At 35.9% G+C, this 24,899-nt stretch overlaps 2 protein-coding genes across 8 annotated transcripts in view; one reads left to right on the forward strand and one right to left on the reverse strand.

The window, feature by feature from the left end:
• Window positions 1–17,289, forward strand: part of NUP54 (nucleoporin 54) — a 29,833-nt gene extending 12,544 nt beyond the window's left edge. Inside the window, exons 5-12 of the mRNA XM_061145760.1 lie at window positions 1,219–1,406; window positions 2,114–2,310; window positions 4,019–4,073; window positions 4,491–4,584; window positions 9,709–9,816; window positions 13,908–14,027; window positions 14,342–14,452; window positions 16,419–17,289. Of these exons, the coding sequence (XP_061001743.1) occupies window positions 1,219–1,406; window positions 2,114–2,310; window positions 4,019–4,073; window positions 4,491–4,584; window positions 9,709–9,816; window positions 13,908–14,027; window positions 14,342–14,452; window positions 16,419–16,547 (1,002 nt within the window). The 3' untranslated portion in view covers window positions 16,548–17,289. The remainder of the gene's footprint in view (window positions 1–1,218; window positions 1,407–2,113; window positions 2,311–4,018; window positions 4,074–4,490; window positions 4,585–9,708; window positions 9,817–13,907; window positions 14,028–14,341; window positions 14,453–16,418) is intronic.
• Window positions 17,290–17,436: 147 nt separating this feature from the next.
• ART3 (ADP-ribosyltransferase 3 (inactive)) overlaps window positions 17,437–24,899 on the reverse strand; it is a 146,376-nt gene continuing 138,913 nt past the window's right edge. For all 7 annotated transcript variants that reach the window (XM_061145767.1, XM_061145765.1, XM_061145761.1 and 4 more), the window contains 5 exons: window positions 24,828–24,860; window positions 24,176–24,208; window positions 22,381–22,413; window positions 21,081–21,110; window positions 17,437–19,471 (listed from right to left, as the gene is read on the reverse strand). In XM_061145767.1, coding sequence (XP_061001750.1) covers window positions 19,332–19,471; window positions 21,081–21,110; window positions 22,381–22,413; window positions 24,176–24,208; window positions 24,828–24,860 — 269 coding nt within the window. In that variant the 3' untranslated portion in view covers window positions 17,437–19,331. The remainder of the gene's footprint in view (window positions 19,472–21,080; window positions 21,111–22,380; window positions 22,414–24,175; window positions 24,209–24,827; window positions 24,861–24,899) is intronic.

Genomic DNA, 24,899 nt, shown 5'->3' on the forward strand with positions numbered 1-24,899 from the left:
ATAAAGGGGAGACCCAAAACTAGAATTTAGCTGGATGCAAAAGCCATTACAACAATATGGTCCATTTTCTTTGTTCTGATTCCATGCCTACCAAACAACTTTTTTGTTTGAATTTAACTTCTTAGACATTCTGCTCATCAGTCAATGAGAGTATTTAGGTCCACTTGGTGAGGTATTAAAAAATTAACGTATTCAGTTTATGTGGCAATCTAGAGGAAATTTTAATTTCACTCTCTAGGTTTATGTTGTTCCTGGGTAAGAAAGTTTCTCTTTATAATTATGTGACCTTATGGCACAGATTGGTGGAAGGAATCATTCCATATTCCCATATTCTTCAAGTTTTGTTGGCCTATGTCAGCCTCTTAAACCTAATCATTGTGTGTATAAGCCAGTGTTTGGAATTACAAGGCTGAAAATTAGACCTTTGAACATGGCTAAACAACAAAAAGGGACCAACCTATCTTGTTTTAATACTAAGAGATATATAGTAGACACAGGTTGAATATAACAATTTAATTTTTTTCTTTTATAATTGCTATATTAATATACATATGGTAAAATGCATAGTGAAGTAATCTAAAGTGAGTTTAGATTCTTTTTTAAAAATTGCATTATAAATGATGACAAAAGACTTCTGTCTAAAAGAATAATTCTTTAGAAAGATATAGTTTGTCATATTTAATGTTATGTAAACAGCTAACCTGTTCTATATTACATGAAACCATAAAATAATGTAGACATTCTTTGTAGCATTTATAAGTTGACGGTGTTATTATGGTACTTTAAAAGTATAATTTAGTAAATCATTTCTTTATATATCTTTAAACTTTGCTTAAGATTCCATGAGTCAGATAGATAGTAAAAAGTAAGTTACATTTTGATCTATGACTTTGGCAGTCATTTTTATTGCATGCAGAGTTGTTTCCACAGTGTTCAGAACACCCAACAATGGGTTTCAGTTTTTCAGAGGAGAAAGCTATTTAGTTACTCTGTAGGAGAGAAAATTTTGATTTCTCTATGTTATTCTTGGGTAAAAAAGTTTCCCTTTGTAATCTTGTGACCTCCTAGGGCACAGAGTGGCGGAAAGAATCATTACATAGTTCCTTCATTACTAGACATTAAGCTATTTTTCCCATTTTAGTAGATAGTAAGCTGTTAATATTAAACACTTGATTTGAGATCTGTACATGTTTTTGATATTGTTTTGTCATTCCACAGGCTGTAGGTTATAGTTGCATGCCCAATAATAAAGATGAAGATGGGCTAGTGGTTTTAGTTTTCAACAAAAAAGAAACAGATATTCGAAGCCAGCAGCAGCAGTTGGTAGAATCACTGCATAAAGTTTTGGGAGGAAACCAGACCCTTACTGTAAATGTAGAGGGTATTAAAACATTGCCAGATGATCAGTAAGTATACATTAAATGTATTCTATGTTTCTGTGTACCTTGGTTTAAAGAGAGTGATCAACACAACAAAAACAGTTTTTGTTGTTAAAGCACAAATTAAATCTCAAAACAGAATGTTATTTCTCAGCTAGTGATTCTTCAGTGTTTATAAAAACATTTATTTAAAAGTCTTTTTCTTAATCTTGGGTTTCTTAATTTATTAGATGCTAATAATTTCTTACATTTTTCATTTAGAAACAGGAGGAAACATTAATCGTGGCTGTGCAAATCAGGGTCCACAAAGATGTTATTGCAATGTTTTAACTGATTACTGTTCATGTCCATGCATGGATAAATATTATTAACTTCCCTTGTCCTGTGTATAATTGTCATACTTAGTGGCAAGACATTTGCTTTAGAACATTTTGGGTTAGAAGAATTATTAGTGAGATATAGTAACTGAAATCAGATTTTACTTTTTGTTCTATAAACTGCAATGAAGCAACCTGTTAAGTTTCAGCAGAATCTCCAAAGTACTTCTTGATTTTGGTGGGGAAAAAAAAATTAAAATAGGACTTGCACCTAAGCATACCTTTACAGATAATATCTTATTTGTCTGTCTCATTTCTGAATTCAGCTAGCACCCTTCTAAAATCACATAGTGTGTTAATATTTGTGGCTGTGAGTTACATGCTCTGTATTTTATAACTTGGTTATATTTCCCCCAGGACAGAAGTTGTCATTTACGTTGTTGAGCGTTCTCCAAATGGTACTTCAAGAAGAGTTCCAGCTACAACACTATATGCCCATTTTGAACAAACCAATATTAAAACACAATTACAGCAACTTGGTGTAACCCTTTCTATGACTAGGACAGAGCTCTCTCCCGCACAGATCAAACAGCTTTTGCAGAATCCTCCTGCTGGTATGTCTCCAGAGTCATGGAGTTGAGGAAATGAAAAGTTCGGAAATACATGCCTCCTCTATTTTGGGAGCTGTTGCTTGGTTATTAATGAAACCAGTGTCAGCCTATCACATTTGCTTATTTGGAACACAGGTTTGAATGTTCTTATTGTACTTCTTCATTTATTTAATTTTTTGTATTGTATAGCTAATTATGTTTGTTAGAAATTTTGTTGGGCAATGATGAACTAAAGAAAAATAGCCCATAATCCATCTACCCAAAGATAATTCAGTCTTAATATTTTATTTTTGTCTAGCTTATCTCTTATTTTAACTGAGTATTCAAGTAAAACCTGAATGTGTTCTCACCATAAAAGATTCCAGATGGCATATCTCAGTTGACTGAGTGACAGATCTTTACCTCTCTTCCACAGAAGTAACTACTACTAATAATTTATTGAACTTTATCAATCCTTTATCTGTTATTTTAATGTAAGCATTTCTGTCTATATTTATATATAAAGTCCTTGAAAAAGGAATTCTGAACTACGCATTTACTACAGCCTGCCTTTTTGCTTATAGTATTCTTCAATGCTTTCCATGTCAGTACATAAAGATAAATCTTACTCTTTTTAAAAAAACTGTGTCGAATACCGTGGGTATACCTTACTGTATTTAACGTCTAGGCTATTTCTACCTTTGCACTATTTTAAACTGTGTAACAGTTAATCTCCTTGTATACTTGTCTTAAAACACACAGGAATGTATTTTTTTTAGAATAGATCCCCAGTAGTGAAATTTTCAAGTCAAGATTATGTCTACAGTCAGCCCTCTGTATCCGGGGGCTCCACATCTGCAGGTTCCACATCTGCACCTTCAACAAACCACAGGTCCAAAACAGGAAATAAATTTTAGGAAGTTCCAAAAAACAAAACCTGAATTGCTGCACCTTGGCAGCTATTTTCATAGCATTTCATTGTATTGGGTATTAGAAGTAACCCACAAGTGATTTAAAGTGTATGGTAGGATGGGTGTAGGTTATATGCAAATATTATTAATACTGTGCCCTTCCTTACAAGGGACTTGAGCATCCCCAGGGAGGGGGGTGGGTCCTGAACCCCACCCTCTGCAGATACCAGAGGGTCGGCAGTACTTTAAGTATTGTTGTTAGGTACTGCCAAATTGCCCTCCAGAGCAAGTTCAGCCCTTTACATTCATAAAGGAATGTGTTACTTTTTCTCACATTTTTTATTTTTCTAATGTTTTCTCATTCTGCTCTATTTTTGCCAATAATGGAGATAATCAGTCTTTTTAATTTTTCCACTCTGTTGGCAAAAAGTTAATACTTAATTTCATTTGCATTTCCCTATTACTAAAGTTGACCAGCTTTTTGTATAGTAGCCACATTTATAATATTTGTGAATTACTTATTCATGTTCTTTGCCCATTTTCTATTAAATTTTTTGTCTTTATGATTTAGAGGAGCTCTTCCTATATTCTTGTGATTAATCTATTATCCTATTATAGATACTTGCTTTTGAGGTACTTTTTTTTTTTTTTTAAGCTTTAGCCTACAAAACAATTTTTTGTTCTTGTTACGGTCATATTTGACAATCATTTTTCATTATAGATTTTAGGTTTTGTGTCTTACTTTAGGAGGGCCTTTCACATAAATTTTATAAAAATGGGAAATAGTTCCTTTTAGAAAAAACATTTCTTTTTTATGGTAGGTGTTGATCCTATTATCTGGGAACAAGCCAAGGTGGATAACCCTGATTCTGAAAAGTAAGTGTATCTTCATCTTGTTTTTATATACAAACTAATATTGACTACCAGGGAAGCAGATGCAAGCTGTTAACTATAATTCTTACATTTAAAGTGGGTTTATCTTCATTTTCATTCCTTTTTAAAGAATGTTGATTATAATCAGGCCACATCATGTGGTGAAAAGATTAAAATCTGAGTCACAGTGCCCTAATTATATTTGCATTTAATACTGCAGTTTTTGACCACACTGTATTTCCTCACTCATAAAATTAGGTTGGATGAAATCTCTGTGGTGTAACACTTGATTTCATAGTCATAGATCTGCCTTTTAACCCTAGAAATGTGAATTACAGGAATGTTATTATGAAAACTTTACCTTGTATTTTGTAATAATATAGGCTTTGATCTGAAAATTGACCATTTGTGTTTCTTCAGGTTAATTCCTGTACCAATGGTGGGTTTCAAAGAACTTCTTCGAAGACTGAAGGTTCAAGATCAGATGACGAAGCAGCATCAGACCCGATTAGATGTGAGAGTCGAGCTTCCTTCTCTGGCCCTGGGAGTAGTAGAGGGGTTACAGACCTTTGTTCTTCCCATGTGTTTTAGTTACTGTTTTGTCTTACGAGAAACAATGTAGTGTATACTACAAATTAACAATTATACTTCTATACAACTTATTTATTTATAGAGCCTCCAAAAATCATGTAAATCTGATTTAACAATGAGTTTAGAATTGTTGACTTTAGCAAATAAATTAGACTTATGGATTCTCTGGCTGGAATTGAAAATATTATTTTATTAAACACTTATTTATGGGGCCTTATGAAAATGAGGGCTACAATTATGATTGTGTTGTCATAGTGCATTATAATGGTAGGTTAATGAAGCAAATTTTAAGTTACTAAATGCTTAAATCTTAACATTTTATAAAGTAGACCTTTGTAATCAAATGCCTAAAGGTTCTAGAGGTCACCTCCAAGTCCTCCAAGATGTGGAACTCCTAATTAGATATTCATTCAGACTCTATTTGAGTAATGAAACACTTCTGTTTTATGAAGCAACCCATTTCTTTGTCAGCTTACTCTGATTGATGCTGGTCTCTTTCTTACATTGACTCAAAATCTGTCTTATAATTTATATCCATTTTCTCAGGCATGCTTTGCAGGTAACCACTATGTTCCTATGACATCCCTATAGATATTTGAAAATCATGATCATTTTTTCTTCTTAGTATTTTCTCTGGCTAAAAATTCCAACATGGTTTTTGAATGTTACATGATACCCAGGCCTTATCTTAGATTAGGTACACTGAATTTATTGGCATCACTTTTAAAATGAGTTGTGCATAGTACTATAAATGGGGTGTGACCAAAGTTCTTGAAAGTAAGGACAAAGACGCTATTATTTGTGCTTATTTTTGTCAGTTTTGCTAGAAGTTTGTCAATTTTATTGATCTTTTCAAAGAACAAGTTCTTGGTTTTATTGTTTTTTTTTTTTCTAGTTTCGTTTACAATTTCATAAATTTTGGCTCTTAACCATTTCTTTTATTCTACTGCTTTGGGTTTATTTTTCTCTTTTTCTAGTTTCTTAAGTTAGCAGCTTAGGGTATTGAGACTTCTAATAAAGACATTTGATGCTATTAATTTTCTTCTAAGTACTGCTTTACCTGAATCCCCCAAATTTTGATAATGTTGTATTTGTCACCTTTGATTAATTAAAAAAAATTTTTTTAATTTAATTTGTCTGTGTCGGGCCCCAGTTGCGCACACAGGATCTTCCATCTTCCTTGAGACATGCGTGATCTTTAGTTGTGGCATGTGAACTCTTAGTTGCATCATGTGGGACCTAGTTCCCTGACCAGGGATCGAACCTAGGCCTCCTGCATGGGGAGCTCGGGGTCTTAACCGTTGGACCACCAGGGAGGTGCCATTAAAAATATTTTTTATTTCCCTTGATGGTTCTATCTGACTATTGTGGTTTTTGACTAATAGATTATTTAGAAGTATGTTTCATTTTCAAATGTTTGGAGATTCTCGTTTTATTCTGTTGTTATCTAGTCTAACTCTGTTATGGTCAGAGAACTTTGTATGATTTCAGTTAACTTTGTAAAGGGTTTAACCCATAGGCCTATGACAAGAATGTGTATTCTGCCATTCTGGGGGTCTTCTGTTGGTGTCAGTGAGATCCAGTTGATAGATTGCTCAGTTCTAAGTTCCTGTTGATTTTTTACTAATTATTTGGTTTTTTTTTTTAATTAATTTACTTTTGGTTGTGCTAAGTCTTCACTGCTACGTGGGCTTCTCCAGTTGCAGAGAGCGAGGGCTGCCCTCTAGTTTTGCGGTATGTGCCCTTCTCACTGCAGTGACTTCTCTTGTGGTGGCAGGCCCCAGTAGCTGCAGCACATGGGCTCAGTAGTTGCGGCCCCTGGGCTCTCAAGCACAGGCTTAACAGCTGTGGGGCACAAGCTTGGGTGCTCCATGGAATGTGGGATCCTTTCAGATCAGGGATTAAACCCCTATCTCCTGCATTGGCAAGCGGATTCTTAACCACTGAACCACCAGGGAAGCCCTACAAGTTCTTTAAGAGGAGGGTTGAAGTCTCCAGCTGTAGTTATAGATTTGCCTTTTTTCCTTTCACATGTTTTAGAAGGTTTGCTGTTAGGTACATATGTATCTGGGATTGTTATATTTTCTTGGCATATACCATAATGTTCTTCTTTATGCTTAGCAATTATCTTTGCTTGGAAGTGAGCTTTCTCTGATAGCAAATAAAGCCACTCTAGCTTTCTTTTGATTAGTGATTTTGTATCTTTTCCACCCTTTTATTTTTAGCTTACCTTTATCATGTTTGAAGTAAGTTTTTTGTAGATAGCATAAAATTTAGATTTAGGCCTACAATCTTACTGTTAACTGCTCTGTTTTTCTTTCCTCTCTCCTCTTTTTTGTTTTCTTCTGGGTTATTTGGACATTTTTTAATATTCTGTTTTTAATTTACTGTCATTTCACCTATCATTGTTTTAATGATCGGTTGAGGATAGATCTCTCTGGGGTGTGTGGTGATGATTTTGTGCCCCAGGACACACTGGCAGTATCTGGAGACTTGTTTGGTTGTTACGGCTGCCCTAGGGTGGTGGCTGTGGTGGTGGTGGGTGCTACAGTTATCTAGCAGGTAGAAGCCAGGATTCTGATCAACATCCTGCAGTGTACAGAACAGTACCACTGCAGTGAAGAATTATCTGGCCCAAATTAATAGTGTTAAAAGGGAGAAACTCTTCTCTATATACCATAATGTATCTCCTTGCACCAGAGGTAATAGGTTTTTCTTGGAGTTATCAGCATGATGCCCACTTCTAGGTTTTGGGCTGTGTTGAAACCAAACTGAGGGCAAAATAATGGTAAACTCACCGCTAGTTCAGTGGTACTTCACATTCAGAGTCCTCAGATGGTTGCCCATGCATCCTGTTCATTTTACATCTGTCTTCAACAGGAAAGAGAGGGCGGCACGTATCTAGTCATTTGGTCTAGAATCAAGATTGTTCATATCATTTGCCAGTTTTCTGATGGATTGCGTATCTTTTCTTTTTGAATTTCAGGAGTTCATCTTTATTCCAGATTTTAATCCGTCATCTAACATTTAAAAAATCTCCTACTTTTCTTATTTCTCTGCTGATTCTGTCTGTAGTGTCCATAGTTGAACTTTTATTTTGTTGTTGTTTACAGTGCTGTGTTAATTTCTCCTGTACAGCAAAGTGATTGTTTTTTATATATATATTTACGTATTCTTTTTCATATTCTTTTCCATTTTGGTGTAAAACAGGATATTAAATATAGTTCCCTGTGCCATAAGTAGGGTCTTGTTGTTTAAGAAAATCTTAATGTAATGATAGCCATTGTTTTTTTTGCCTTGTGTCTTCTTTTTGGGGAATTATCTTAAGAAATCATTCCTCATCCAAGGTCTTTAGAGTCTACAGGTTTTTTTTCTATTATTGTAGAATTTAACCTTTCACAGTTGAGTCTTCTGTCCTCATGGAATTCACTTTATATATATGATATGAACTTTCTCTAGATAATAGCTTTTTTCCAGTGTTATCCACAAAAAAGATACTTTCCTCAATGATTTATCATTTACCAAACCAAGTTCCCATATATATGTGATATATAGTCTGTTCTTAAATCAGTTTCACATTTTTTTACTCTTACAGCTTTGCAGTATATTTTAAAGATATGTGGTGGAGTGAATCTACAGCCTTTGTTCTTTTCACACTTTTAAAGCTCTTTATGGATCTTCATTCTTCCTGACAGTTTTAGAATTGAGTTTGTCAAAATGCTAGAATTTTAGTTGGAATTGCATTAAATATATAATTGAGTCTTAATAATATTAAATTATTCCATCATGAACATGTTCCTTTTCTCATTGAAGTCTCTTGTGTCTTTTGTAATAGTTTTAAAATAAATTTTAAAAATTGTAGGCATTTTTTCTTGGTTAATTTCTAGACTGTGTTTTTAATAAATACTCTGAGTGGTAACATTTCTATTTTTTCTTACTATTGCTGCTATAGAATAATAATTACTCTTGTTGTCTAGAAGCCCTGCAAACTTTTCAAAATTGGGATAGAGAGGGTTACATACCCTGCCTGGGTTACATAATAGAAAATTTGGTCACCTGATTGTATCCCTTCAACATGGCCTGGCACTGAAGTTTCCTTAAAAGGTGACATGTGTAGGTAAACATGCTAAAATATGTCTTGTACAATCTTCTTACCCTCTTACTTAGAACATCTCAATATAAGCCAGTGTCACAGAATGATTAATTATGATAGGAACAATCATAACGGGGTTAATTTTGATTGGGAAGCTTTAATGAACTAGGATTTTAACTCATTCTGTAAGGTTAATAAGACTTTCATAAGGTAGAACAGTAGGATTTTAGGCCAAGCAAAGAACAAATTAAATATCTGCAGAGACATAAAAATGTCTCATTTGTGTAATTAATATTCTTCCTTTCTCCCACCACTCTGAGCGTATGTCTCCTAGCATTCTGTTAAACTTACTATTGGACCGTATGCTGTAGGGCTTCCCTGGTGGCTCAGATGGTAAAGAACCCACCTGCAATGCAGGAGACCTGGCTCCGATCCCTGGGTTGGGAAGATCCCCTGGAGGAGGGCATGGCAACCCACTCCAGTGTTCTTGCCTGGAGAATCCCCATGGACAGAGGTGCCTGGCGGGCTACAGTCCATAGTGTTGCGAACAGTTGGACACGACTGAGCAACTAAGCACAGTGTATCCTGTACTTTCTTCAAGTAGTTAGATTTAACTGTCTCTTCAGGCTCCTGTATGTCACTTTATAGGTCTTAGCTTTTATACTTTCATGGCCTGGTTGTTGGCTCTGTTCCATAATATTCAAATTCCTTAATTACTTCTGAAGAATATGTTTTATTATTCTATACATTTTGCCTCATCACTAAAGTTCCTGGAGCTCTAAAGAAATTTTTGAATGGTACATTTTAACTTTTAGATGTACAAAAGTGGAAGAAATACAAAAGTATATTTAAAGGAGTTTATATTTTGAGAGATGAATCTCAGACTCATCTTTTGCATGTAGTGAACTTAATAAATAGTTGTGATACTTTACCTTAAAAAATTGTTTTAAACAGATAATATCTGAAGATATTGGTGAATTACAGAAGAATCAAACTACAACCATGGCCAAAATTGCACAATACAAGAGGAAACTTATGGACCTTTCCCACAGAACTTTACAGGTAGTGATTTCAACGTTTATAAGACTATCTACATGATGGAAGTACTAAATATGGATTTTTGCAATAGGGGGAAAAAAAAGACTAAAAGGAAATAGTAATAGTCTTGAAAGTACCAAACTTTCTCATTAAAACTTAGAACTCTGAGGATTGGGTGAAGAAAGTGAAAATATTCTAAAACTTGCATTTTATTGAGAGGGTAGGAGGAAAGCAGTGAGAAAATGAATCATCATTATGATGTAGCAGAAGTATGCATCAGATCATTAATATCTAGTTTTCATAAAAATAGAAAAATACAGATTTTGAGTGCTAGAAAAGGGAGTATAACCATTAATGAATGAAAAGCAACAAAAGAACTTGCAAATTAACAAGGAAATAAAAGAATGAATACCAACTTGAAATCATGAAATTAAACGAAAAAACTTCATTTTCTAAAGATACAAGATGCAAAAAATAGAGAACTTAGTACTCAATATTAGAAAAATATTATCAAGATAAGCCAAAAGGAACCAGTAAGAGGGAAATAAAGATGATGTGGAATGAGTGAAGCAGAAAAAAATTAATCATAGTAGAAAGAATAAGTTGAAGAGCTGTTTCTTTAAAAAGACCATGAAAATGGCTAAGTATGAATCTGAAGAAGGAAAAAACTCATCTCATGAGCCTAAAGACAGAAAAGAAAAATTAGAAGAAAGGAGATAATACCACATACATACACAAGAGAATAAGAAAATACTACAGTGGAATTCAGGGCAATAAATTTAGACGTTAGATGATTTTCTAGCAAAATGGAAATTATTAAAATTGACCTACAGAAAAAAAGTCTTAAATATACAAACACCATAGAAGCAATTGGGAAAGTTATTAAAGATCCAATAGCGGAAAAAGCACAAAGGTCAAATAGATTCATTTGTCTAACCATTAATGAGCTAATTCTAAAGTTACTTTATTTCAGACAAAAAGAAAAATATAGCTGGTGTTTTTTTAACAGTTTGAGATATAATTCATATACCATACAATTCACCTATTTAATTGATTTTTATTATGTTCACAATTTGTACAACCATCACCACAATCAGTTTTAGAACATTTGCATCACTCTAAATAAAAAAAAAAACGCCATACCCATAAGCAGCAACTCCCCATTTCCTCCTAAATCCCCTAGCCATAGGCAACAACTTTGCATTTCTGTGGATTTGCCTATTTTTGAACACGTCTTGAAAATGAAATCATAAAATATGTGGTATTTTTTGACTGGCTGTCTCAGCATATTTTCAGCGTTCATTCATGTTGTAGCATGTAACAGCACTTCCTTTTTATTGCTGAATAATACTTCATTGTATAATTAACAGATTTTATGTCTTCATCAATCAGTGAACATTTTGGTTGTTTCCACTTTTTGGCTATTCTGAATGATGTTACTATTAACCCTTGTGTACAAATGTCTGTGTGGATATATGCTTTTGTTTCTCTTGGGATACATAAACCTAGGATGGCAATTGCTTGGTAGTGTGTACCTGTGTTCCACCTTTTGAATAACCAAATTCTTTTTCCAGAGCAGCTGCAGCATTTTACATCAGTTTTTAGTACCCCAAAATAAAAATTTATAAACAGATAATTCTAATAGAGGTGCAGACTGTACTAAGTAAAACAAACCAGACTGAAAGGCTATGTATGATATAATTCCATTTATATGATATCATGCAAAAGGCACAGCAAGAGGTATGTAATAGATCAGTAGTTGCTAGGAGCAGGAGGTAAGGGAGAGGAGATTATAAGGAGCAGGAGGGAACTTTATGGGCGATGGAAATGTTCTTTATCTTGATTGTGGTGATGGTAACCTGTGTTCATCCAAATACATAGAACTGTACTCCTAAAAAAGGTGAATTTTGTTTTATGTGGATTATACCTCAGTAAATCTGACCATAGAAAACAAGTGCAGAAAATCTAAGTGAAATATAAGAGAATCCAGCTATTATCAAATTCTAAAGGAATATATTTTTTTCTTAAAGGAATATACTTTGACTAAGGTTAATTTCAGGAATGGAAAGTTGGTTCTTTAACAGGATCTATGAACGTAATTTATCCTAGCAACACATGGAAGGAAAATATGTAAGTTTTTGTAACTAAGCAGGGTAATTAAACTAGTATAAAACAATAAAAAGAGATTATCTTTTTGCTGAGATGCCTGTGTATCTAGAAAACCCAAGGAAATAAACAACAGAATTAATGTGGTAAGATGGCTAAATACATGGGTTTTAGTGTTTATACTAAATCAGTGTTAGTGTTTTAAAATCAGTGTTTCTTTATACTATTAATGGAAATAGAGTATTCCATTCATTATCATGAAAAAACTATAAAATACTTAGGAATAAATTTGTGAGGAAAGTATACAATCTGAATTAAAGTTTTCACAGATAAACCATATTCTTAGATGAGAAAACAATATCTACTTTATAAATTTTAAGAGTGAATTACAGCTTTAAAAAATTGATTGAAATCTTTCAGTACATAAGTAAGGATAACTTTTGAGAACAGATTCTGGAAAACAAAAAGGAAATAGTGTAGGGGACTTGCTTTATCAAATTTTAGAAAAAAACTATATCAAATTTTAGAAACTATTTTAAAGTTCTTGTAATCAAAGTAGCATGGGCTTGGTGTAAGATTGGACATGAAGATCCACAGAACAAAATAAAGAATCCAGAAATAGATGTACATTGTATCTTAATATGAAAAAGATATTTCAATTCAGTGGGTTTAGTTAATAAATAATGCTAAGAGTAATTGTCTGTCCATCTGGGAAATTTGACCACTGTATCACACCATATACCAATTAGCTCCAGGTTCTTCTGTCCACGGGGATTCTCCAGGCAAGAACACTGGAGTGGATTGCCACGCCATCCTCTAGGGGATCCTCCCAACCCAGGGATCAAACCCAGGTCTCCGGCATTGCAGGCAGATTCTTTACCATCTGAGCCACCGGGGAAGCCCATGTACAAAAACAACGGTGTTAAAGACTTAACTCTTAAGAAATTTATGAAGCTACATGAACCACCTAGGGATTGAAGAGATGTGTAGCAAGAAAACCAGAAACTGTAAAACAAAACTAACAAAAATTTTGTATAGCAAAAGAAAACAGAAGCCATTTGTCAGTAGTCGTGATTTTAGAAAAAGAAAACTGTGGATTTGCAGACAGCACTGATTTTAGTTGTAGTCTTAATATTTGTATCTTACAAAGAGGTGCTACATTTTGACCCCTAAGACCCCAACTGAAATACAGGCAAAGAATGTGTAAAGGCAGTTCACAGAAGGGCAGCTGCAGAGTAGTTCTTAACTGGTGGGAGATGGTCCTTCAGCATTCAAGGTGGGGGTGTAAATCCCCTGCTGGTCCAGTGGTTAAAGTTCCCCACTTCCACTGCAGGGAGTCTGGGTTCAATCCCTGGTAGGAACTAAGATCCTAACTGATCCCAGAAGCCAAGTGGCCAAGAAAGAAAAAACAATCAAGGGGATGCAGATTTTAAAAAAGAAAAATTGTGTGATGCTTTAGTACTCATCAGATTGGAAAAAATTTAAATGTCATTACCTATTGCTGACAGAAATGTGTGGAAAAGGGTAGTCTTATGTGTGTTTTATGAATATATAAGTTGCTAGGATATTTGGGAAAGCAATTTAGCAGCTTCTGAAGACTGAACACACCTACCTTTAAACCCAGCAATCTTGAATTCATGGCAGTCTTATACCAGTAAATAAAGATGTAAAATATATATATATATATATGTGTGTGTGTGTGTGTATATACACAAAACTGTTTATTATAGCATTGTTCAGTGTCCAAACTAGAAACAATATATCCCCCTCAATATAAGAATACTTAAGTAAATTATTGGCTAACCATGAAAATTATGTAGTCATTAAAAGTAAATTCATGTTATTTCCCAGTAAGAGTGGGCTACATAATTCAAATCTTGAACTGTTATGATTCTAACTATTGTTAGTGTATTTAGCTAATTTCTTTCAACCGTTGATGTGTAATAAAATTACCTGCATAACTGAAGAGAGGTAATTCTATTGTTCTTGTTGGGCTTTTCTTTGTGTAGGTCCTAATCAAACAGGAAATTCAGAGGAAGAGTGGGTATGCCATCCAAGCTGATGAAGAGCAGTTGCGAGTTCAGCTAGATACAATTCAGGGTGAACTAAATGCCCCTACTCAGTTTAAGGTAAGACCATAAAGCTAGAATTTGTTTCAGGTGCCTCAGCAGAGAAATGTTACTTGGTCTTCCAAGTACGTGTTCTTTATTAAGTACGTGTCTTTTTTTTTTTTTTAATTAAAACTTCCTTTCTAAAGTAGACTCTTAAATCATGATATTCTGGGCTTGTATTAACTGTATGATTGTATTAATGTTTCAAATAAGGTACACAAAAGGAGAATTAAAACACCTTTAATTAGAGTACTATCCATCCTTTTAAAACAATCTCTTAGAAATGGTTGCTGTTGTGAGCAGTTATAATTCAACTCAGTATTATTTTTAAGGGCCGACTAAATGAACTGATGTCCCAAATCAGGATGCAGAATCACTTTGGAGCAGTCAAATCTGAAGAAAGATATTACATAGACGCGGATCTGTTACGAGAAATCAAGCAGGTACGTTTTCACTAGAGTGCACTCTTTAAGTGAATTCATATCCATAAGGATGGCTATTATCCCAAACAAAACACCCTCCAGAAAGTCACACATTTAGAAGATGTGAAGAAAATGGCACTGTTGTGCATGCTAGTGGCAATGTACAGTGATACACACCGTCGCTGTGAAAAGTGCCTCCTTAAAATATAAACACAGAATTACAATACAGCCCCGCAGTTCTCCTTCTGGGTATGCACCTGTAAGAACTGAATGCAGTCACTCAGATATTTGCATGCCCATGTTCATAGAAGCATTATTCACAGTAGCCAAAGTGGAAGCAATCCAGGTGTCCACAGATGGGTAAGTAGACCAAATATGGTTATATGTACACAATGAAATATAAACCTTAAAAAGGCAGGCAGTGTATACACACACACATACACATCATGGATGAACTTTGAAGACATTATGTGAAGTAAGCCAGTTATTTGAAAGGACAGAAGTTGTATGATTCCATTTATATGGTGTCCCCAAGAGTAGAATGGTAGTTGCTGAGGGGAGGGTTACTGATCCCATCAGCCTTCAGGGGACCTGGGTGGAGGCTGCAGGAGCCAAGACCTCAGAGCACTTGTCTAAGGCTCACTTCTAGGAAAACGTTAGGAAGTACTACTCTAGCTTACTTTCACTAGTATAAATACAGATTGATTTAATAAAAACTGTCCATCCATCCAGCAACCATCTAAAAAAATATAAGATGGCAAACTTTGTGGAACATATTAGATAGGACTAATTGGCATGGCCTGAGGATTTTAGGTAATTATAAATGTCGTTATTTATCTAATTTTATTATGTGCTTTAGAATGAATATTGCTGTTTTATGCAACTAAAAACTAGTTTGTCTCCTGGGTTCTCAAAAAGTATCAAATCAGTTCAGTTCAGTCACTCCATTGTGTCTGATTCTTTGCGACCCCATGAACCGCAGCACACCAGGCCTCCCTGTCCATCACCAACTCCCGGAGTTCACCCAAACTCATGTCTGTTGAGTCAGTGATGCCATCCAGCCATCTCATCCTCTGTCGTCCCCTTCTCCTCCTGCCTTCAATCTTTCCCAACATCAGGGTCTTTTCAAATGTGTCAGCTCTTCACATCAGGTGGCCAAAGTATTGGAGTTTCAGCTTCAACATCAGTCTTTGCAATGAACACTCAGGACTGATCTCCTTTAGCATGGACTGGTTGGATCTCCTTGCAGTTCAAGGGACTCTCAAGAGTCTTCTCCAAAACCACAGTTCAAGAGCATCAATTCTTCGGCGCTCAGCTTTCTTTATAGTCCAACTCTCACATCCACACATGACCACTGGGAAAACCATAGCCTTGACTAGACAGACCTCTGTTGGCAAAGTGATGTCTTTCCTTTTTAATATGCTGTCTCGGTTGGTCATAACTTTCCTTCCAAGGAGTAAGCGTCTTTTAATTTATACATATACCTGATTATATTCATATTTATAATTAACTGAGAACAATTCCAACATATAATAACATATATGAGTTTATGTATGCAATAAAATTGGGAATAATATAAACACCTGAAATGTTAGCAATAGTAGTTACCACCATTATCATCAGTTTGTACTTTAAAATATGGAAATCCTCAGTTTTCAGAATGATTATTTTGTTAATCTATATTTGAGTACCTTCTTGAATTGTTTTAATATAACTAGATTTTTATCAAAGGTTGATAAAAGGAATCTTTAAAATCTGCATCTTTTGTAAAATTTGTTATATTTATTACATATTTGATTTTGCTTTTCACAGTATTTAACTATATTTAAAAGTGTTAGCAAAAGATACAGTACAGATTTTTAAAACATGCATATGAGAGTGACTGAGTCCTATGTTGCTAGTAAAATAATGAAAAATAGCCTTTTTCCTGTAAGTAGCTTGCAGTTTAATAGAGAAATACATTGATTTTTTTTTTTATTCCTTCTAGCATTTGAAACAACAACAGGAAGGCCTTAGCCACTTGATTAGCATCATAAAAGATGACTTAGAAGATATCAAGTTGGTAGAACACGGATTGAATGAAACCATCCACATCAGAGGTGGTGTCTTCAGTTGACAGCTCACAAACTTGTGTTAAAATAAAGGTTTGTGAAATACATCTTCCTGTTACATCAGGCCTTCTTTAAAAATGAAACTGACCACATGGAGGCATAAAAAAACAATCCTCTCTCCTGACTTGGTTTTTGAGAAGGTTACTGAAAATTATTTATCAAATCTGAAGTAACAGTCACTTCACTGCTCTTCAGAGAGAGTCTTTGAAAGATTTATATCTAAAAGCTGTAATTACTTTAAAAGAGAAATACATAATTACCAAAAATATTTACTATTGTACATTTTTACAACAGCATTGTTCTTAAAAATAATCAGTGTTTAATGATTATTCTCCATTGAGCCTGTACTATGCTTTCCATAGCAAGTAAATATGAAATGTCTACTTTGCACATAACAAAATAAACTGTATAATTACTTGGCTGCTGGAGATTTGTACTTCAGAATGTAAATGTCAGTTTTTTTTTTTTTTTTTTTTGGTAAATGTCAGTTTTTATATTTGTGAATTCATCTGTGGGAGGAGTAAAGAAAATCCAAGAGTATTTAATGATTAATGTGGTTTTCTTTTCATTCTATAAAGATTTGAAGATATATTTTTATATTACTTATTTGGAATTTACAGAACACACGTAAGCAATTAGGATATAACAGAAGAATTACATTTTATCATTTTTGCACCTTTTTTTGTTTTTTAAACCTCTTTATTTCTAAAAAATATGAAAACATAAATAAATTCTTGATTATAATTACTTTTTATATAATTCTGTCTGGTGCTTTGTTTATTTGGTTCTGGAAGAAAGATGACTGATGTTCATACAAGTATTAAATCATAATCACAACTCAAGTATTTCAGTTTTAACCTGGTTTTAAGTCTGACTTCACCGTCAAGGTGAAGGGCTTCCCTTGTGGCTCAGCTGGTAAAGAATCTGCCTACAATGCGGGAGACCTGGGTTTGATTCCTGGGTTGAGAAGGTCCCCTGAAAAAGGGAAAGGCTACCCACTCCAGTATTCTGGCCTGGAGAATTCCAAGGACTACAGTCCACAGGACCACAAAGAGCTGGACACGACTGACAGACTCTCACTTCACCCTCAATACTGATGTATTTTGACCACTGTACAGCAAATAGAAATTACTTCATATATCATCTAGGATAAAGAAATCTCTAATACATCATTAGCATCTGAAAACACTGGAAAATCTAAATTAGACATGGTAATGTGCAATAGTGATTCTTCAAAACCAGAGAATTGAAGCCATTTCTCTGACTACACAGGCACATCTCACTGCATCATGTTAGCCCCTCTTGGAATGCTTTCCCTCTGCATTTCTGCATCATGCTTTGGCTTGTGGTGAGAGGTGTCATCAACAGCCTATGAACCCTGCCCCTGTGTTACTATGAGGACGGCGAGGAGGGTGGTGTGCTGTGTATCCAGAGGCCCCCTCTGAGACACCACTGGAGCAATCTGTCCAGATGCAGACTAGCTAACGGTTGTGTAGCAGACACAAACAAGGCTCATGGGCTGTTTCTTCTAACACCTCTGTCTTTCTCATCCTGTAGCCAAAGGTGACAGGAGTCTGCCCCTCTGCACGCCCTCTTACTGTAGGAAGAATTGGTGATTTAACAAATGAGAATTGCTCCTTAGAGCAACATCTCTGTTGGACAGATGGCTAACCATGCTCACCTCAAGCCTATAATTTTTTGTGCTGTCATATTCTTAATTTCTAACTTCATAAGCCCTAAATAGGGCTCAGGGTCTGCTTTTTAAAGACAGGTCCATTTAGCCGCCTAAGTTTCAATTCTGCTGGTGACTGCATGTGTAAGGCAGGTTAGATAGATAAGCTGGTTAGATAGATAGGTGGCCCTGGTCTGTACCTGACTTGTGTGCCAAGCAAATGATAACCAAATTCTAGATTTGGATGGAAATCAGACTAACTTTGGCCTCAGGACTAAGTTGTGCTCTCCAGCACAATTTATAAAAGTTCTGTGAACTGGATAATGGTTCTTGTGGATAGTTCACTCAATATTCTCAACATGAAGAGAGGTAAATGGTAGAATTAAAGCACGCCAAACCCTTAACACCTAGTTTAGACTTCGTGAAGTTTTTCTGGATCTCTGAAAATGGCCTTCAGTTCTTTTTGAAACATTGGCAGTGTAAACAAGTGTCCCTTACCAAAGCCCATGCCTAAACCAGTTACCATTCAACCACTCTTTTTCTTGGGGAAAAGAGCGCCTTACTGTACTTACCTCACTCTCCTTTCTTAGTGAGCCCACACATTCATTAGGTACTGTCTGCCTTCCTAGGTTAGTATGAGGTTCAAGTTAGGGACTATGTATGTGAAATACTTAGTCAACTGTTGTGTTTGTAAAAATACAAAGTGTTCATATATAGAAGGAAAAGAGACTGAAAATATATACTATTTGAAGTCAAAGTTTGATCCTTTAAAGATGAGTAAAACACCTTTAAAATTCTAATTCAGGAATTAAATTCATGTTAATCACTAGCATTATTGATATTTTCATATTTGGCAATTCTACTGAAATTAAAGGTCTTTTATTGAATTTAAAGTATACAGTTTTTTTACAATCATAAAATTAATATAGAAATAAGTGAAAAACGAATTCTATGATATCTGGGTTTACTACCAGATTTGCTAAGTGAATAACAAATTCACGTTTCATCAACTGAATGTTGAACAACAAGTGAAAAATACATCATTCCTTCTGATGATTTCTGTGGGATGCCTGTAGTTGTATTTCAAGTACAGTGTAAAGTACAAGTAAAGAATGTATCAGACTACAGAGCGACTGAGATTTATAGCAGAAGCACTGACTAAAATGATGAATGTTCCACACTGGGGAAGGAGCATTTTGCCAGAAGATGCAGAGGGATGGCTTTTGGGACCTGGAACAGGAACTGCTGGGCCTGGAGCTGTTAACGAGAACACACAGTCACTGACACACGTTGAGTATCACATTTCACCCACTGACACCGTATTTCCTGAATATGTGAACAGACAAGTTAGATTAGAAACATACATCAAGTACTTCTAGCCAGGACAACTTTGAAATAAATACAGTTCATTACAGACCGGGGGCTATATTTTCATATATGTCATCAAGGTGTGCTGATCTAGGTTTTATCCAGGTTTCCACAGCCTTTTTAGTATTTAAGTAGACAAAAGTAATTTCTCACTGTTCAAGTTCACTAGAATTTCTTGGCAATTGAAAATTTTCATTTTCTGTATATAAAAGATAAAGTTTAATGCTGTGTCTTATCTATTTTGAATAAAATAGTATATTTCATATTCTAACAGTATACAATGGAATACAGCTGCATTTTTTTAAAACACTAAGCCCTGCAAGCAGATTAAAAAAAAAATAAACTTTTCCCTTTATACATAAAACACTACCCTGGAGAAAACCACTTCCCTTCCATCTGAACTAGCAGACAGAGGTACAGTAGAGTCCAGCCGTCCAGGATGGCCTGATTCATAGTGCCCTTAAGGCAGACATCTGACTGTGTTCTGGTTTAGACTGTACCAGGGAAGAGTGACTGGAAATACCCAGATGGGCTCACCATTCGCATTTCATAAGTGAAACCATGGGAATATTATAAAACCTTCAAATCATAAATCTACTTGCTTGCCATAATCATAAACATGCAGTTATGGGAAAACAGACAGGCAGATGCACTCCTGCATGAGTCTGTTACTAGAGAGCAGGGGTTCTCAAGGGACTGCACTGCCTGCTAAGAGGCAGTCTGCAAACTTGTCAGGGTGTCTTGATTATCACAGCAGTGGGGTATAAAAGTAGAAGACTAGTATCCATGCTGTGGACAGTCTCGCACAATGAAAAACTGACCCACTTCCACATAAATTTCAAATGCACTGCTAGACATATATATAAATTAGAAATGTATATCTAGAACCTACTTTACATATAGGCAAAATATATTTGGAGAGTTTTAATAAACATTAGTTTCTATATAGTAAGTTTAGATTATTAGTTTAGTATCTAATTAGTTTCTAATAAGCCCACAGTATCTCTTCACTTTCATTTTTCTTGTATAGAATAGCTTCCAGGCTTCTCTTAAATCCAAATTTATTTGTGTAATTAAATACAATCATCTGACAACTTCATTATGTCTTCTAGAATAATCTAGGCATTTATTTACATACTGAAATGTTTATAATTTTGTTATTAGGACATCATTTGATTTTTTTATGTGTGCAAGTGGGTCTTATCTAAGAATTTTATTTCAGAATACCGTTATAAAATATTTGTTCTAAAAGAATTGGGTTGATAGAGTTGAGAACCATTGCTTGAAAAAGTAGTCTCTATATACAGTTGAAAATCACTGCTTAAGAAACAAAATCAAGTTGCCCCCACCATTCACACATACAGGTATTTGGATGTGACATTATATTCTGTTAGGATGCTTTAAACTCGAGATTGGTGTCTTTTTTTGAAAAACTTTCTCAGTTTTTGTATATTGTAGAAACAGACATTATCAACTAAGGAAAAGAAATATTTCTTACTAGGCTGGTTGATATCTTGGCTTTTGTCTTCTAAAATAGAAACAGATGTTCAGTTAATTGCATTGTACACCAACGAGAAAAAAATCTCATTAAATGATTAAGCAAACTTGGTTATCTCTGGGTGTGGGACTGAAGGGCAGGATATTAGACTTAAAGGTATTGGGGGGGAAGGTCTAAGTTTACTCATTTGCATGCTTTGAAATTTCTTTACAATGTGTGTATTGCCATTTTAAAAAGTTAAAATTTTGTTTAAAGTTTTTTTTATATATTAAACTCAGATTCTGAAGTGCAACTATAGCACCTACCATTTACTCAATGCTTACTGTGTCACACATTGACCAAATACTTAATGTACATTAACACTTTTACTTCTCACAGTCCTAGTAGGTAGTAGAGTTATCCGTATTAATACAGATGTTCCCCAAAAGTTGCATAAAATCACAACTTTTATGCGTGGTAATCAGCGGGAGCAATACCTGCGTTTAAAGCCCCCGCTCTTAATTACTATGCTATTCCAACTCCAAGTGTATTAAAATTAAAATATTGCAATATTGCCGTATTTTGACGGCTCTGAAGCCAAATGCCAATTCTAGAAGCCCAGATTAGAGGTGTATTTTCTGTAACTACATCCAGCTGGGAGACAAGGGTCATGCAACAGAAAATGGACAAAACTTGAGAAGTTTGGGTCTTGATTGTCTCATTCTAGCCTTTTACAGGTTCCTTAACTTCTCTATATTCCATGTTTTCATCTCTTATTGGATTATATGATATTCTGTGTACATGTTTTGACATCACCTTTAAAAAAGCCTGCACTAGACAGTTTTCTAAAAAAGGGAACACACAATACAAAACAGTCCCAGGAAAACCGAGTGGCTTATTGTTGGAGGACATGGAGAGTGCAGTAAGGAGTGCAGAAAGCATGTCACACGCTGAGCAGGGTGCACACATCCCTCCTTGACGCTGCCATTCTTGTGACTAAAGATTCCCTCAGTGGCCTGCTCACCTGGAGAAACCTGCCCCTTCTGGAATAGACAGGCGCAGCTGGAGGTAAACGGTCCCAGCTTCAGGTCAGCTGCCTTTGTCTCTGCCTGACCCAGGAAGCCCTAAGGGCAGTCTGCCTGCACAATGAAAGGGGTCCTCAGTGCCTCCCTGGGGCGTGCAGACCGGATGTCAAGCTGCGCAGCCCAAGTGTCCTCTCTCCAGACCCTTAGATGGAGCTCAGCGATTACAGTGAACGACTCAGAGCCCCGTGGTGCCTCCACCCCCCCACACACAAAAGAATTTTACAAAAAGAACTTACCAGGTTTTTCATCTGGTTGTAACATTTTTATTCCTAAATGAGAAAAAGATTTATTATTCAGATAATAATAAAGGCAACTACCATTTACTATTTTAACCCACCACTTGTTTTGACAGTGCTTTATCTCATTAGGACTTTAATCCTAAATTAGGACTTTAGTCCTGCAAGACAGAAGCTTTCCTCATTTTACAGATGCAGAAGCAGAGGTCCAGAAAAAGTGAAATAACTTATACAAAGTTACCAAGAGGAAAATGGCAGAGGAGAGACTTCATGAAGTGGGATCTGTCTACACAGACCATGTGCATCCCCCATACCTGGCTAAGCAACTGCCTTTCAAAACCCAGCATGCCTAGTAAGGTGCCAATGAGAGTGCTATGTAAACTCAGGTCCGGAGCTGAACAAAGACAGAAAGTGTGCAATCAATGTCATTAGAGGCTCACTTCAAAGTTGCGGCCAAGTAAGTTCAATCATTCAAATCTGGGCGAATATAAACATGTTGCTGGAACCTCTCCCTCTGGGCCAGTCAGTGTTTTAGGTCGTGAACTGTGAACGGCTGGTTCCTGCACACAGCATGTAGTACCCAAAGGTAGCAACGTTAAGCTCAGTGCTGTGTGGACAGATGCCATTTAGCAGATGTCAGAAATCTAATTTCCTTAACAGATGATCATTCCATAATAACAAAACCTACCAAAAATTATTTGCAAAACACCTTATGAGTTCAAAAGAAAGGATTTATAAGCACTGAATAGGGGCTTGCACCCTGATATTTTGTGTTTTTATAGTCCTTACAGGTATCTCCATAAGGCAACGTATGTGTATTAGCCGCATTTGAAAGATGACAATTCTTAGGCATTAAGAAGTTTTATTACACAGTCCATAGCTCTCTGGTAAAATACTAGATCATGTCTTTATTTTTTTTTTAACCTTCTCCCTGTCTCAGAGATAATTAAGTTTGAGAGTCTTTTAATATTTTTTCCTCCCCTGTTAGTGTAAGTTCTGAGGTCCTTTTGACTTGACAGGAGTCACACTGTTCAATTTCTCTGGCAATAGAAAATCAAGGCCCCTCACAAGCCTTGCCTTCAGCAATCGCCTCACACTTTTTAAAATACTTGTTTTCATGGTTATATCTTAAAGGTAGGTTAAAGATGCATGATAAATATACTGGAAAAACACTTGAGGAATCATAAATTTTAAGAAACTGGTTCTTGATCACAGCGGCTTTCCTGGTGGCTCAGACAGTAAAGAATCTGCCTGTAATGCAGGAGACCGCGGTTTGATCCCTGGGCCAGAAAGATTCCCCGGAGAAGGGAATAGCTACCCACTTGAGACTCCCTCGGACTGCAAGGAAATCAAACCAGTCCATCCTAAAGGAAATCAACCCTGAACATTCATTGAAGGACTGATGCTGAAGCTGAAGCTCCAATACTTTGGCCACCTGATCCGGAGCCGACTCACTGGAAAATACCCTGATGCTGGGAAAGATTAAGAGCAGGAGGAGAAGGGGGTGACAGAGGATGAGATGGTTAGATGGCATCACCAACCTGATGGACATGAGTTTGAGCAAACTCCGGCAGATAGTGAAGGATAGAGAAGTCTGGCATACTGTACTTCACAGGGTCACAAAGAGTAGGATGTGACTTAGCAACTCAACAACAATTTGGTTATAAGAACCTAGATCTTTCACTCATGTGATCTTTCGCAAAGTACTTAGCCTCTCTGCATATCTAATTGTGACAATTATATCTATACTTCCCAGACTGGTAGTCTCCTCTCCAGCATGCCTAACAGTGCTTACCAGGTAGTGAAAAAGATTCTGGAATTTTCATTCCTAAATGAGAAAGAAATTTTCAGTGACTTGCAGTTTGTTCCAGTAAGTACAATTTTCAAACTCCTTCTTGTCTCATGAACTCAAGTGATACAAGCACCAGAGATCGCACCTGCACTGCAGTTTCTGGCTTTTACTTACAAAGTTCTGGCTACCCGAACCCTCACTGTGCAAATCTATGCCAGACTCAGAAAGGCCTTCTGTCATGGCGCCTCACTAAGTCTACCTCTGTGCCAGGAGAATACTATGCAGATCCTAGATGCTGAGATGCTTTTATTAATAGCCAAAGCTAACAATCAGCTTTTGCATAAAGTCGAAGTTTCTACTAAACACCTTCAGCTGTGGAATCGAAGACTGGACTGCATGCATCAGGTTGCAGCAGCCTGCCTCCCGTCTGCCCCCAACAGAGCTAACTGTCCTGCTCCAAGAACGCACACACACGTTAGGGAGGAGAGGCACCTTCCTACTCTCTTCTCCAGCTAAAATCCTGTAGAATGACAGGTAGGAAGGAGGCTGTAAGGGAAATATTAATGACTAGTTTTCTCATGACAATATTCTCTTTAATACCCAGAGGAATCCTCTTCTCATACTTGGACCAAGAGTGTAAATAAAGCTGTCTTACCAGGTATCTGGGTGGCTTCCTGGCTTTTCATACCTGAAGACAGAAATGAATCTGGTTAATGTTAATCAACTA

The sequence above is a fragment of the Dama dama genome, chromosome 6 (genome assembly GCF_033118175.1).
Source record: "Dama dama isolate Ldn47 chromosome 6, ASM3311817v1, whole genome shotgun sequence".
Lineage (NCBI taxonomy): Eukaryota > Metazoa > Chordata > Mammalia > Artiodactyla > Cervidae > Dama > Dama dama.